Here is a 14755-nt window from a genome sequence, read left to right as displayed (position 1 = left end):
ATTGTGAAAACAGAAAATGAATCAATTATTCATCAAAGGTTGAATCCATCAGTGTCATGGTACAAAAATCCACTTGTCCATTCAATGGCTAATGACACTGTGTGTCACTGATCCCTTCATTACGTGGTTTTGGAAGAATAACAGAGTGTTCAGCAGCTAAGGTGTTCTCAACTCATCCCTTTCCATTCCACAACAGACCACAAGAAGCACTGCTTTTACTGACCGCACTCTGTTCTACAAACACTGCCTTTTAACTATGTGCCCTTCAGCTTCCCTCCAAATGTTCAGAGGAGTGGACACAGTGTAAAAACAGCAGCCACCAATAACATGACGAATGCTCAAATCTCAATCCCAGCTTAATACACAGAGATTCTGACCCCATATAGTTTAGGATTTAGTCTGCTTTATGTAAGACTTCAGTATTATTATTATAAATTATTAATTAAACTTTAGTGATTTTGTTGGCAAAGTAAAATTAATCTTGAGACGCAATTTAACACGTTTTCATGTTGCCATTAAGTTTTCTAAAACCCTGCCAGTAAACAAGTTTCACACCCCCTCCTTGTGTCATGACTCCTGAGAATTAACGTCTCTAATATAAATTTTAGAAAAATCAGTGCATTGATTCAGACAATTTAACAAACTCAGTGTTTTTCACTATCACTAAAAATTTTTGCTTTAAACATTTTGAAAATATATGTGAGGTAACGATCACTGTATATCTGTTTACCTGTATATCTGGTTTATCTCTGTATACGGAGCATATAGTAAATAAAAATGTTTATGTATCTATTTTTAAGTTCATTGCTTTAATCTCGTATCTAATTTTTAAACATGTTTTTAAGCCATTTAAAAGCAAATCCTAAATATACAAATGTATTTGCATCTAAACATTTTAGTAAATACATATGCAGGTAAATATGACTGTTTATTAGTGAACACTGAGCCTATAGCAAATAAAAAGAATTACATATTGTTTATTGCAATAATATGTTTTAGTAGGATTTTTCTTGAAAAAGCTAATTTTGAAATCATCCTTTTAAAATAAATAAGAGTACTGTACATAAACATTCTATGTGAAATAGTGAAAAAAACAAGTTGTGTTGGTGTTGTCATTATAATATTGCCTAGCTCTAATCTAAAGGAAGTGAAAAGAACTGAGGAGGAGAGAGGATAAAACAAAGTCAGAACAATTTTGCGGTTCATTCAGCTCACAGATATTTGAACATGAAAGACAGACCTGAGATGCTTTGAGAACAAAGAGGGGAAAGAAGAGATATGGTGCAGCATCCAAATTCCAAATAAAAAAAGAAAAAGAATGTGTGGACCCTCTCTGACCATAAGCTTTTCATTTCTAAAAATAAACACTAGACAGAAGCCAGATTTCTTCATGGGACATAAAAGGGCTCAGTTCACTCATGTGTCAATCGCGGTGACCCTTTGTGCTTTGGAGATTGATAACTTCTGCAGGCCATGTGCATATCTAATATGCCTTAAACCACAGCCACACCATGTGACCAGCACTTTCTAGTTGGGTTTTTTCTTTTCAGAGTGATTAATGAAAAAGCGACTAACCTTGTTCTGTTCTTGAATATATAGCTCCATAAAGTGCAGAAACAAATTACATCTGAAAAGCATTTGACAAAACAAGGTTGCATTTACAAAACAAAAAAAGGCTATCTTTACATTATACATACATTTTTCAAATTGAAAAAAAAAAAAAAAAAAAAAAAAAAATATATATATATATATATATATATATATATATTGGGACTCATGTTCCAACATGCAACTACGTGTTTTAATGCAGCAGGAATGTTGCCGGTGAACTACACCCCTTCGTTTGGCCTATTCAGGGCATGAACTGTGCAGAGAACTCATTAGATTCATGAACATACCCTAAAAGCTGCAACACAACATATTTTGGTCAAACTGATCCTGTACACAATTGCACCCTAGGGATTATCAAGTTGTTATCTGAGAATAACGTATCCCTGGTCAGTGAGAAATTTGTAGCCTACAGTGTAGCCTACAGTTATAGTCTGAGTCTGACAGAGAGAAAAACGCCCACACATATCTGCAAATAAATGATAACGGTTACCGTGTACACAAAGTGTTGTTTCTGTTTGGAATAGCACACTACCATACTAGTCTGACTATTTCTGGAGCATATAGTTTGCATACTATGCACAGTATATGAACTTTCTGAATGCATGGAATACCCAGGTGATCTAACGCCTCACACTTCCATGATCCATTTCCATGGTGGTGGATAAACAGAAGTAATTACCAATCACGATACTTTATAGCTTTTTCTTGACTAATCACTTGTTTTTGTGATTAGTCAAGAAATTGTCAAATTGTCTTTGTTACTTAAAAAGCTGAAATAAAATAAAAATTAAATGTAAAACTTTAAATAAAAACAAACAAACAAATGAATATAAGAAAAGTTTCCTTAAAATAAAATAAAAAATAAAATATAAATATTAAATGAAAAGATATTTCAAAATAATTAATAAATACTATAAATAATGCTAAAATAACAATACTATGACTTGCAGAACCACTTTCATCACGCACTGTTCCACAGTTTCTGTATTAATGAAGCAATGTATTATGACGTTTCAAACAGTAATACACTACGCCACATCCCGTTTCACACACTTTTTTAAATAATAGGCAGTACACAGCATACTGTTTAGTACGCCATAAGCAGTACGCTAGTATGCCAAACATAGCCTGTGTGACACAAATGGCTGGGGACATTAAATAGGTAAGATAACTGAACCAAGCTTAATTTATCCAGATGACTCACAAACCCAATATATTCATGCTGGAATACTAGGCTCAAAACCCTGCTTTGGAAACAAATATAACTTGTTTAAATCAGAGAGGAAACCCCTGACCCCACGCAAGGTAAACAAGAACTGTTGAAGCATTCAGGACCCTCACACAAGTCAACGGCACTTACTTGGAAAGCGAAACACCTCCTACTTTTCCAATAAGCTCCTCGTGGTGCAGAACTGCATCATTCCAAGGAATGTTCAGGAATTTCAGGAGCGTCCTCATCCACTTTTCTGGGTGCAGAACGAGCTGTTCATAGTGCATAGGAAGGCACTTGTCCGCTGCCTCCAGGCACTGTGTGTACATTGTCTCAATGGCCCGATTCCACTTTGTTAGGCAGTCCCGGTAGCTGCTTAAGTCAAAGCCAGCAATGGTGACCTTACGGGAGATCATAGAGTGGACGGAGGCCCTGCCGTCGCGGACCATGAGGATGAACTTAGCATGGGGGAAGATCTTAGCCAGATAAGTGAGTGATTTAAGAGCAAAGGGATCTTTATTACATAGGAAGTTGGCAGGTTCTCCATGTTTTACAATAATCTCCAGTAGGAAAGCTTGCATGGCTGAGTCCAAGACCTCATCCGTCACTCCAGCTTCATCTAGACGCATTTTCTCCCGCCCAGAGCGGCTCCACATCTGCTTCATGGCCAGGATGCGTGGGATAACGCGTGTCTCTTCCCCACAGCGTACATCGGGGTGAGCGTCCAACATAGCCCTCATAAGAGTGGTGCCGCTGCGAGGGACGCCGCCGATAAATATAAGAGGCATGTCTTTATTGTAGATAAAGGGGTTGCTGAGGTTCTGGCCCGTACGCAGAGTGGTACGCAGGCTGCTCACCAGTGGCTGGCTGCGCTCCTCTATCCGGTGGTGGCACTCCATGGCATGCCTACCCAAGTAGAAGACCGTGACGGAGCTGATGACCAGGCAGGCCACTAGTAAGTTCTGCTTCAGCTTGCCGATCATCTCGGGGGCGAGTGAGAGGGCCGGTAGAGGATCCAGTGGAGGAGTGGGATGGGGAAGAAACAGATAAAGGGATGGTGAGGTCAGGCAAAGTGTTTTGATGTGAACGCCCGATACTCAGGACTGGCCGTGACGGAGCAAGTGGAGGCTGGGATCTGCTGTACGCAGCTCTCGTTGAGTACCTGAATGCATCAGGCCTGAAACACACAATAGAACAGATTAACCTCCTCATATAATTGCAGCACTTAATTGTCAATTACTATTATGCATGACCATGGTAAAGGTAACAGTCTTAGGAAACTGTAGTTTAAACATGTGCCTAAATTTCCACCACTTAATAAACGTAAGCTGCGTTTTCACATTCGAATTTGCAATCTTGATCAGGGGGCGGCAATGGTGCTGGAAGTTGTTGCCCTACTGACTGCATATTTTACAAGAAAAGATATTTGTCAATGACGTTCAGGATCTGTTGAGCTTAATTTTTCTTTCCGTTTTGCTGCTAAATCCTCTGCTATCGTCTTGTCAGTCATCTCTCCTTACTCTTGTCATGTAATAAGTAAAATCTGACTCCTACTGCACGGTGCTGCAACTTTCAGTTTATATGGTAGCGTATGTTGTCCAACTGAACTAAAGTGTTTTTATTTCTATAAAAAGGCAAAACGACAGTGGGGGCTGTGCCGCGATGGGCAAGTAATGTCATTGGTAGTGTAACACCGGTAACAAACTACCGCAGCAAGCCTAGTGTCAAGTTCTTAAAAGCGTACACTTTGGGCCTGTCCAAACACCCACATCTTGCACCTGACCACTTGTTTACTTACATTACGCCTTTCTTGTATTTGGCCCCAGTGTTTAAGTGGGCGTAAAGACCACAAGTGTGAACAGAACTTTTGATTCTAAAGTCTTGGATTGATTGGCATGATAGTGGGTATGACAATGTTGTATGTTTGGTCTTGCAAAAATCATTAGTTATTAACCTAGGGGCCGTTAACACGACACCGTTCCAACAGGAAACCCTTAACATGCTCCTGCCAGCTCATTCGCAGAATAATTTATCGCTTCATGTGAACCAGAACTATTTTGACAACGTTTTATCTGTACAGAGGTAAAGGGTACTTCATCAGATCTGGATACGGCCTGTGCATAATGGATAAAACAACGGCGCTGCGCACTCAGCTGCTCATAAACATGGCTGCTATAAATTTGAACTGCCACAAGATGGCTGTTTTTGACACTCTTGATGCTTCGAATCTTTTCCTGAAACATTCAGGGGAAAGCCTCGGTGCTTCATGAGGCATCATTTGCTCATCCCTACTGTTGACATGACATGATTTAAACCTCATGAAATGGTTAGTTCATAAGGAATTGATTAAGCAGACTATGCAAAGCAAAGAGATATAGATTAAAAACCCATGCACTTATCTTAGATGTTGAATTTCAGAGGATTTCTGAAAGCGCGCTGCACTGCTAAGGCAAATGTTACTTAAAGGATTAGTTCACCTCAAAATGAAAATTCCCTGATAATTTACTCACCCCAAATGCCATCCAAGATGTTCATGTCTTTCTTTCTTCAGTGGAAAAGAAAGGGGAAATTTTCTAAAAACCACAATTGATAACCACAATTGTTCGTCTTCTGCTGGTCTGCGACGCGCTTGGCATTACGTTATCACGTTGGAAAGGTCAAGTGGAAGTACCGCCCCATTGTTTTAAAAGTGTGGAGAAGGAGGATCGTTCAAATTTTACTGTATGTTGAATGACATATTTATGTCTTTGTGTCAGTTTATTGCTTAAAATGGTCCTTTCGTGTGCGTATCCTGGATGTTTAAAACAATGGGGCAGTACTTCCACTTGACCTTTCCAACGTGATGACGTAATGCCGAGCACGTCGCAGACCAGCACAAGACAAACAATTGTGGTTAAAAAGTATATCAATTTTTATTTTTTTTTAGAAAATGACCGATCGTTTCACTAGATAAGACACTATTCCTCAGCTGGGGTCGTGCAGAGACCTTTGAAGCACTTTAAAGCCCTTTGAATCTGCATTGATTGGACTTCAACATGTTGGTGACCAGTAAAGTCCATTGTGTGGAGAAAAATCCTGAAATGTTTTCCTCAAAAAACTTAATTTCTTTTCCACTGTAGAAAGAAAGACATGAACATATGGCATTGGGGTGAGTAAATTATCAGGAAATTTTCATTTTGAGGTGAACTAATCCTTTAAGTATTTGAAGGTTGAGCAGCGAGCTCATTGGCTACTGGTACAGCAGGAACCAATCAGCTGTGCCCTATAGATAACAATGTGATTATGAACAGAGTAAAAGGACCTAGGCTATTAAACATGGATCAAAGACAAATACTGCATTTTTAATGGTACTTGAAAAAACTAAATGAATACCACTAGTTGGCCTGTTCAACCAAAAAATGGCCTCAAAATAAACTGAAAAGAAAGAAGCTTTTAACAAAGCAAATGGATTGAACAAAAAATGCTAGCGAGGACAAAAATATATCAGACTTCAAAGTACTGGACGATAAGCACAATTGGATTTTGGAAAGCGACACGAGCAAGATATAGTGGTCTGAAATGAGAGACAGATCTGGTCGGATATCTTAAGATTGACTCATGTTTCCACCCACTCTCCAACACATCCCCACCACCAACAAGATGTATGACCTTGCAGTCTTTAATTTGCAGTGCTCTACACAACCTTAAGGAGCGGGTGTCCAACTCTCGACACAACAAGCAGTGCACATAAAACTTGACCACAATGTTCTGGCTCGAGCACGTTGGGTTTGTTGCAAGGTTTTGCTATTCTCTGACCAAAGTGTAGCACAAGTTTGCCTGTGTCAGCACTGCACTGCATAAACATGCTGGCGAAGGGTTAATGGAAAGGGACAATCCCTGTGGATAATGATAGGGATACATGATTATTGATGAATCAATGTATTGGTTATCGGCACATCCCGACTCTTGATACCTTAGCTGCTACATTAACCTCAAATGTTCGCAGTATATTGGGGTTTAAACAGCAATCATAATATTTGTCAAAATAATCATACTGTGATTTTATTTGGCCAAGATTATGCAGGCCTTAACAAGCTCCAATAATGTCTTGGCACTGTTTTGATAACTTCCAAGTGAAAGTACAACATTGGCCTTGGCCTAATTTAAAGCAAAATAAATCAATGAACTGTAATTTTTTTTTTTTTTAGTTTATTCTACCTCTTTTACTGCAAACCTAAATACTATTATAACTGTCAAACACGGTACAAAAATGTGCTCCAATAAGCTAATTTCCATATTTCAAAGACAACCATTTGAAACGAGATCAGTCGTAATGTTCATTACATTACTTACATGTCTTATCAAGGGAACAAAAGGTGTGTGAAAGCATTAAGCCACTTCTCTCAAAGCAGTCCTATTAGACCCTCTCAAGACATCCGAAGGAGGTTACCCGCAATGACCCACCCGGGAACCCAGCCAATTGAGTTTCGTGAGACACCTCACCTGGAACCGCTTGGAATCTATTCCAGGATGCTAGTGATGGTAAAGTGACCCTTAATTGACACAGCTCTTCATCTCTGTCCACACAAAGGAGATTATCTGTAATCACCATTATTCATTATAGTCAAGAAATTCTTAAATAACCAATATTGCATTACCTTACATCATATGATGAGAATCCCCTATAGCCCCACACAGGTACTTGTGCACACAGACAGATTCAGATGCCCTTAGGGAATCTATTGAGACTGCAGGGAACAAATATTGATCACCAAGGTTGCGGTTTCCCTAATAAAAAGGATAGTGCCGATCCAGGATGCTGATTGGACAATTCAGAGGTCCACTGTGCTTAAACACACTATACAGTAAGAGATCAATTATGTCAGGAAATGATGGCATGTTAATTGGATGGCAATAAAATTGGTTTAATAATATATTGGTTTAATATAACATAATAAATTGGTTTAACATTTTAATGATCTGTTCTGGTGGTTCTACAATAAAAAGCAGAGACAGAGAGAAATAGAGAGTGGGTGATTATTGTTCACTGGCAGTTGACAGCTGGGAGGAGTTCATACATACTTAAGGACGATGCAGCATAAGCAAGCTGAATTTAGAAAATAAACTGTCACAATTGAATTTTTTTACAATGAGGCCATTCACACAAAACAGGTTTTTGGGCTTAAAAATCTATTGAAATCAAAAACTATGGAGTGCAGCAGCATGAAAAAACAACAACTTGGCAGCTCATGAAATACAACAGAAAAGCAGTGCATTGGAAAGAAAAAATGTGTTCTGTGTGAATGGTACATAATGTTCAACGGCGTATACACGCATAATGTAATTTTAACTGAAAGTAACTCAACAACATTCCCACAACAGTATCATTTACACCGCCTCACAAATAACGCATTTTGTTTAACAGCATGGTGGAAATGACAATTAGAGAAATTACATTTTAATTACATTAGGCAAGCATTTTACGTGTTCTAAATATACCTGTATGAAACGACGCGCAAAAAAAAAAGTGTATGGCATGGTAAGATGTTTACCTTGATATTTTTTCCCCACATACCATGTCTCATGTTTGACCTCAATCTCTTCACTAACATTGTGTTTCTCTTTGGTAGTCATCAACCATACTAAATGAACCGTTATTTCATACATTTCAAATTCTTATCCTAATTCGTCATCTATATACAGTTAGTCACTTTCTTTCTGTATTCCTGACAGAAATAAAACTGCTCTGAAAAACAAACACTGAATACCATGTCGATGTTGTTCTTGACGTCTATCTTACGCCGTTAATCATACACTTAGATAAACGTCAGAACCTCGACATCTTATGAACACCAGCCGCCTCTGATAAGTGCTAGGAACTTAAAGGTCTCTTTCAAGGTCTGTTCAGATTTACTTTGATGGAGAGGACCTTGCCCGTGATGGATTTCTTTGAGGCTGTTAGTGCTGACAGATGGTAAACAAGAATTCCACACCCAGAATCCTCAGTGTAATGGATGAGACTCTCCACAGGAAGAGGCGATGTTGTCACAAGATGAGTCACGGTTTCATCCTCTTCCCTGTTTGCTTAAGGTTCAAGCTCACTATTAAAATGTTCATATGTTAGAAACCCACTCCAGTTCATTCCACAGAGAAGAAACGGATCTCAATTTTTGGCTGAGACACAAGCTGAGTGGGATGTTGCAGAGTTCAGACTAGTAAAGAGTATAAGACGGATACATTACTGATCATAAAGAAATCATTGAACAAATGGAAGGCATGGATGCTTAGTCATTTTCAGAGATTTTAAAGGCAGCGTCATATGGATGTAAATCACTCCACACCACCAAGGAACAACCTCTTAGCTGATTTACTATTGTGGTGAAGCAATGTTTGGTCTTGAGTTTCACATTTGTGAAAGAGAAATCAAGAAGGTGTTGGTATTAAATTAATAGAGCTTCCACACTTCTGTTATGGATATCCTCCACTGGATTTGACATTGATCTGTTTGGGAATCCTCCACAGCCCTGTGCTGAAACCAGACCACAGCACCACTTAATAAGACGAAGAGTCTGAGAAACATTTCTTTAACAAGACATGAAGGGTGTCTCATTCTTCTTTAACAAAACAATGGTCGGGGGTTGAATTTTTGCTTCTGGAATGAAGTGTCCTTCTTGTCTGGGTAACAGCTTTCCGTAATGATGAGCTTTTTTTGAATTAATGAATGAAATTAAAGGGTAAGTTCACCAAAAATTTAAAATTATCCCAAAATTGACTCACCCTCAAGCCATCCTAGGTGTATTTGACTTTCTTCTTTCAGCCAAACACAATCAGAGTTATATTAAAAAAAAACATCCTGGCTCTTCCAAGCTTTATAATGGGAGTGAATAGTAACTATGATTTTGAAGCCCCAAAAAGCGCATCCATCCATCATAAAAGTAACCCATACGGCTCCGGGGGTTAATAAGGCCTTCTGAAGCAAAGTGATGTGTTTTTTTAAGAAAAATATCCATATTTATAACTTTATAAACTATAGTCATTAATCACTTTCTTCCGGAAACAGCCGTACGCGAGTCAAGCGACCTCTAACCCGACGCCTAGGATGTAGGAGCAGCGTAAGCTTAGGTGAGAGTAGGTCTCCTGCGGTTCAAACAAATAGGGCTGGGCTGGGCAACAATTTCAAACTCCTCTTCTCTTATATCGAAATCCTGACATTTCTCTTTAAAAATACTCGTTTTGTACTTCTAATTTGTGACCGGTGTTTTGTTTTGCTCTATCCTCTGTCCGCCAATACGTCATGCGTCAAGGTCAGAGGTTACTCTTCCGCCGGAACTAGACTCACATAAGGCCATTCCCGGAAGAAAGTGATAATGGTTTATAAAGTTATAAATATAGATAACCTTCTGACAAAAACACATCGTTTCACTTCAGAAGGCCTTTATTAACACCCTGGAGCCGTATGGATTACTTTTATGATGGATGGATGCACTTTTTTTGGGCTTCAAAATCTAAAGGTACCATTCACTCCCATTTTAAAGCTTGGAAGAGCCAGGGTAATAACTCCGATTGTGTTTGGCTAGGAAAAAAAGTAATATATACTGGCTTGATGGTTAGTAAATTATTGGATCATTTTAATTTTGGGGTGAACTATCCCATTAATACTTTTATTTAGCAAGGATGCATTAAATAGGTTGAAAATTACTGTAAAGACACCTATTATGTATCCATTTCAAATAAATGCTGTTCTTTTGAACTTTCTACTCATAAAAAGAATGCTGAAAAATATATTACTGTTTCTACACAAGAATATGTAGTAGAAGAACTGTTTTCAACATTGATAATGGTTAGAAATGTTTTTGAGCAGCAAATCAGCATATGAGAATGATTTCTGAAAGACTATTTGACACTGAAGACTGAAGAAATTATGCTAAAAATTCAGCTTTGCCACCAAAGGAATAAATTACATTTTAAAATATATCAACATAGATTTTTATATATTACACTTAATAATATTTTATATTTTTACTGTTTTTTCATCAAATAAATGGCACCTTATTGAGTATGAGACTTTCTATAAAATAAAAAATAAAACTCTTACCAACCCCAAACAGTAAATGTATCAGCTATCAACTATATTAGAGATTAACTTAAATGCAATTGTTATTTTTATTATTAATTATAATATTTTTGTATTTTACTTTTTCTACACAAAATAGTATATAATTTTGATGTTTGTTGCTTATCGGCCAAAACATGAGAATAATTAATTATTGGCTTATAGGTTTCACTCACAAATATCGGTGGCAGTGCATCCCTAAATTATTTCCCTTAAAAAACAAGATTGGATGTTTAGAAAGCCTGAGAAAATGGGTTTCTTAGACTAAAGAAAGTCTAACAATTCAGACATGAGAAAAGATCAAACTCAGTAATCTTCCCTTTCATACAACACTGATCCTTCCTAAGGAGGTCTGGACCACTTGAACAAAACCCTTCAGAAAAGAAACATCTGAAAATGAAATTCAGCACCAGTGATTGAGCATCAGACAAAGTGAGCAGTATACTTTTAATTTTAGATATGTAGGCTTTCTGTTCAAAGAGAAAGGAGAGAATGGGAACATTTGAAGAAAAAAAGTGCTCCATGAGCAGATCCACGCTATTTTTCTCGAATGTGACAGCCGTGTGTTTATGGGATTTCTGAGTGATTACAAAAGACACAAAAGGAGTGCTCCAGTCACTTGTCAACCATTCCTTAACAATCAAGCACATGTAACCACTTTCTACCTGCTGTCTCACCTTTCCAATGCAGTTATGCAAACATTTCAGTTTCCACAAAAAGCACTAAGAAATTACAGTTTTATGTATAGTAGAAATACACAATTTATCTGTATAATCTCGATAACCAGTTAATATTAGTTTTTTTATCAGTTGGTATTGTTATTTTTATTAAGATTATTTTTGTTAGCCATTACTTTTGTTCCGACTAATGGTAATTAGGCTTTTCATCTAACCATCACTTAAAGCTAATCTTTAAAAAAACGAATAATTATTTTTGTATGTTAGTACAGAATTGATATAACAGCCGTAGCATCCAATTATCCACTTATTGGTATCAGAATTGTAATATCTGCACATCTCTAAAATATAGGAAATCCAAAGATGTTTCACTGAAACATGTTGGCCATTGGTTAAACCTGATTCTTTAGTCAAGGATGGGACACAGAGTGGCATTATGCCACTCGCTAAACTCTGATGGTCTTATTTCTTACGACCTCCGACCCAAAGGCATTCTGTAGAAAGCCTTTTAGGATCACATTACTTCATCCACATGTTGACAGCAATATTCCACATTTCGAGAGAAGCTTTTAGGTTCTTGAATGAGCTTGAATCGGAATCGTGCGATACCGAACACATTTTGCAGCACATTTAAAATGATCTATGAGAATGTCGACTTGAGAACCAAGGGACCTAATCTAATATTCAGATGTACAAACTAGAGTGTTTCATCCAAGATGCCCAAAGTGCGGTGTTGCAGTGCTAAAACTGATCTGAAGTGGCAATTCAATCAGCTCACAAGCACAAAATCTCCAGAGTAATTTCTCCATAGTTCAGAATTGGCTGACAATCTCAGAGTAAAAAACATCTCAGGCCCCACTGCCTTATTGGCTGGGTCAGAACAACAAAAGAAACACAATATTAATCAGGATTAAACATATGATCCGTCAATGTGGCCGTGAATGTAGGTTTTAACCTCCAAAAAAGGACAACACCACAGGAGACACCTTTCTGCTTCCATGCATGTTGAAAGTCCATTTTTCAGGTCTCTGTACATAATCATGATTGCGCAAAATGCAAGGACAGATCAATACACAAGTGTTGCGCTTGTTAGATGAAACCACAAGAGAAGTTAGTGTTACAGCAGAAGTGTAATCAGAAAAAGACAGTCCATCAAACAGATATCAGTTGTTTAAGCAGACAGGGAACACTAGTACAATCCTAATCTACTGCTGAATTCTTAATAAGCAAAAATAAACTAAGTACTTAACTATGAAATGTTATGGTTTTTCAGTCTATACAACTGAAATAAATATATTAAACAAGTAAAAATACATTTGAAAAACTTTTTAAAATAAAGTCTATGAGACTAGTCAACTTCAGGGATCTCACAGATGTATGTTTACAGCAGTGATATGTCTAAACCTCCATCGAGAAAGTGAAAAGTCAATAAACAAAGACATATACATAAATATATACTTATAAATACATAAACACAACAAGTATATATATATATATATATATATATATATATATATAAGAGAGAGAGAGAGAGAGAGAGAGAGAGAGAGAGAGAGAGAGAGATATGAGAGAGAGAGAGAGAGAGAGAGAGAGAGAGAGAGAGAGAGAGAGAGATCTGAATTTCTGTGTCATGCATCACATCTAACAGTCAGTAGCCTATTCAGGTTGTCTCTCAGGTCTGACAAGACATCACTCAGTCAGTGGACATTCTCATTGGAATAATGCTTGGCCAAAGCACAACCTTATTTCTATTGTCCAAAATAATCTTTTGAATCTCAAGGGTACTGTCTGGCCATAAATGATGAATTTGGCTGAAGTGACTGCCAGACCATGAGACTACAGACAGACAGCTCTATTCAATAAAACCTAAAGAGAACATACTGCCAATAAACAAATACATTTCTGCAAGAATCATTTAATTTTGTCACACTTTAACACGTTCGTCCTGTTCACGACAAAAATCAGTGAAAGAGCTTACAAACCACTATAAATCTCGTGTCTAACTATAGGCGCATTATATATTTTTTGTTTTTATTTCCTTTGACATGCACATCGTCGTCATCATCATCATCAGGGTTTGATACAGACTAAGCAGATGAATGACAGCTCGACTGTCGACCTACACAGTTCAATTCATACGCTGGCACGTGCCAAGTCCGCATCATTTTCCCACATTTCAAAACATACGAGAGGCAAGACCAGTTTTTTAAAAACTCAAAAACTTAAGGCGGTCTACAATAAGGAAAAGGAGTGTTTTTGCTCTCGCCGAAGGAAAGTAGATTGATATGCGGTTAGTACGGGTGTTGTTGTAAATACATTGTAACGCTGCAACACTTTGGGGTTATATTTAAAGAAACGTACTTGGTTTGGTAGATCCGTCACAACAGACGATTACTGGGTTACACAAGAAGTCTTTGTAGTCGGGGACCAACGCACAGACGAGCCATTCGCTTTTAGCTGTTCCATTCACCGCTTTAAAATGCGACACTCTGGACGTCTCGACGCTGCACTCACCACAACTGTATCACATCGAAAGCTCGTCACCTTCACTGGGTTGCCAGATTCCCGTTATATCGCTTTAACTTCACACAGAGGTATTTATTAGTTCACTATCTCAAAGAAGCACGACCTGATTGTCGTTGGATTATACTAATATACAAATTATACGATTATTTGGAATGTATTATTTTATATATAAATTACTAAGAGTAAATCTCCTCTCCGCATATATACCACTGTCCTTCGTGAGGAGCTTTTATCTCACGGGCAACGCGATTACTGGTTCACTGTCTGAAGAAAAAAAATAATAATAGCAATACTCTGATTGGCCCAGAGTCGATTTGACGTGTGCGTTTCGACGTCTGCTATAGGTTAATGCACTCAGTTTGCTTTAACCCCGCCCTCTTTGGTTATGTTTTGCAAGGGGGCACCGTAGTGCTACGGGGTTCTTAAAGGGAAAGCGCATATGAAAAGAGATATGGTGCTGCTGATAAACTAAAGACTGCGGTATAGGCTACTTCATCCCCCCCCTGGAAAGTATTCCAGTAAATATCGCTGACATTAACAGAGTAAAATATTAAACATTTTAAATAATTAGTAGTTATATAAACTAAAACATAATTAAAAAAACAAACATGCATTTCTTTTTTTTTAGAATTAGCCAAT

General features: G+C 37.7%; 1 protein-coding gene across 5 annotated transcripts in view; it reads right to left on the bottom strand.

Annotated features, from left to right (window-relative positions):
• Nucleotides 1–14382, bottom strand: part of tpst1 (tyrosylprotein sulfotransferase 1) — a 40133-nt gene extending 25751 nt beyond the window's left edge. For 2 of the 5 annotated variants that reach the window (XM_077208584.1, XM_077208587.1), the window contains exons 1-2: nucleotides 13952–14382; nucleotides 2972–3998 (exon numbers count right to left, since the gene is read on the bottom strand). In XM_077208584.1, coding sequence (XP_077064699.1) covers nucleotides 2972–3804 — 833 coding nt within the window. In that variant the 5' untranslated portion in view covers nucleotides 3805–3998; nucleotides 13952–14382. The remainder of the gene's footprint in view (nucleotides 1–2971; nucleotides 3999–13951) is intronic. The other 3 variants (XM_077208588.1, XM_077208585.1, XM_077208586.1) reach the window with 3 other exon arrangements.
• Nucleotides 14383–14755: the final 373 nt, after the last annotated feature.

Source organism: Siphateles boraxobius, unplaced genomic scaffold, assembly GCF_051911475.1.
Source record: "Siphateles boraxobius isolate OS27281-9 unplaced genomic scaffold, OSU_SipBor_1 6, whole genome shotgun sequence".
Taxonomy (NCBI): Eukaryota; Metazoa; Chordata; class Actinopteri; order Cypriniformes; family Leuciscidae; genus Siphateles; species Siphateles boraxobius.
This window is presented reverse-complemented; position numbering and strand designations above follow the sequence as displayed.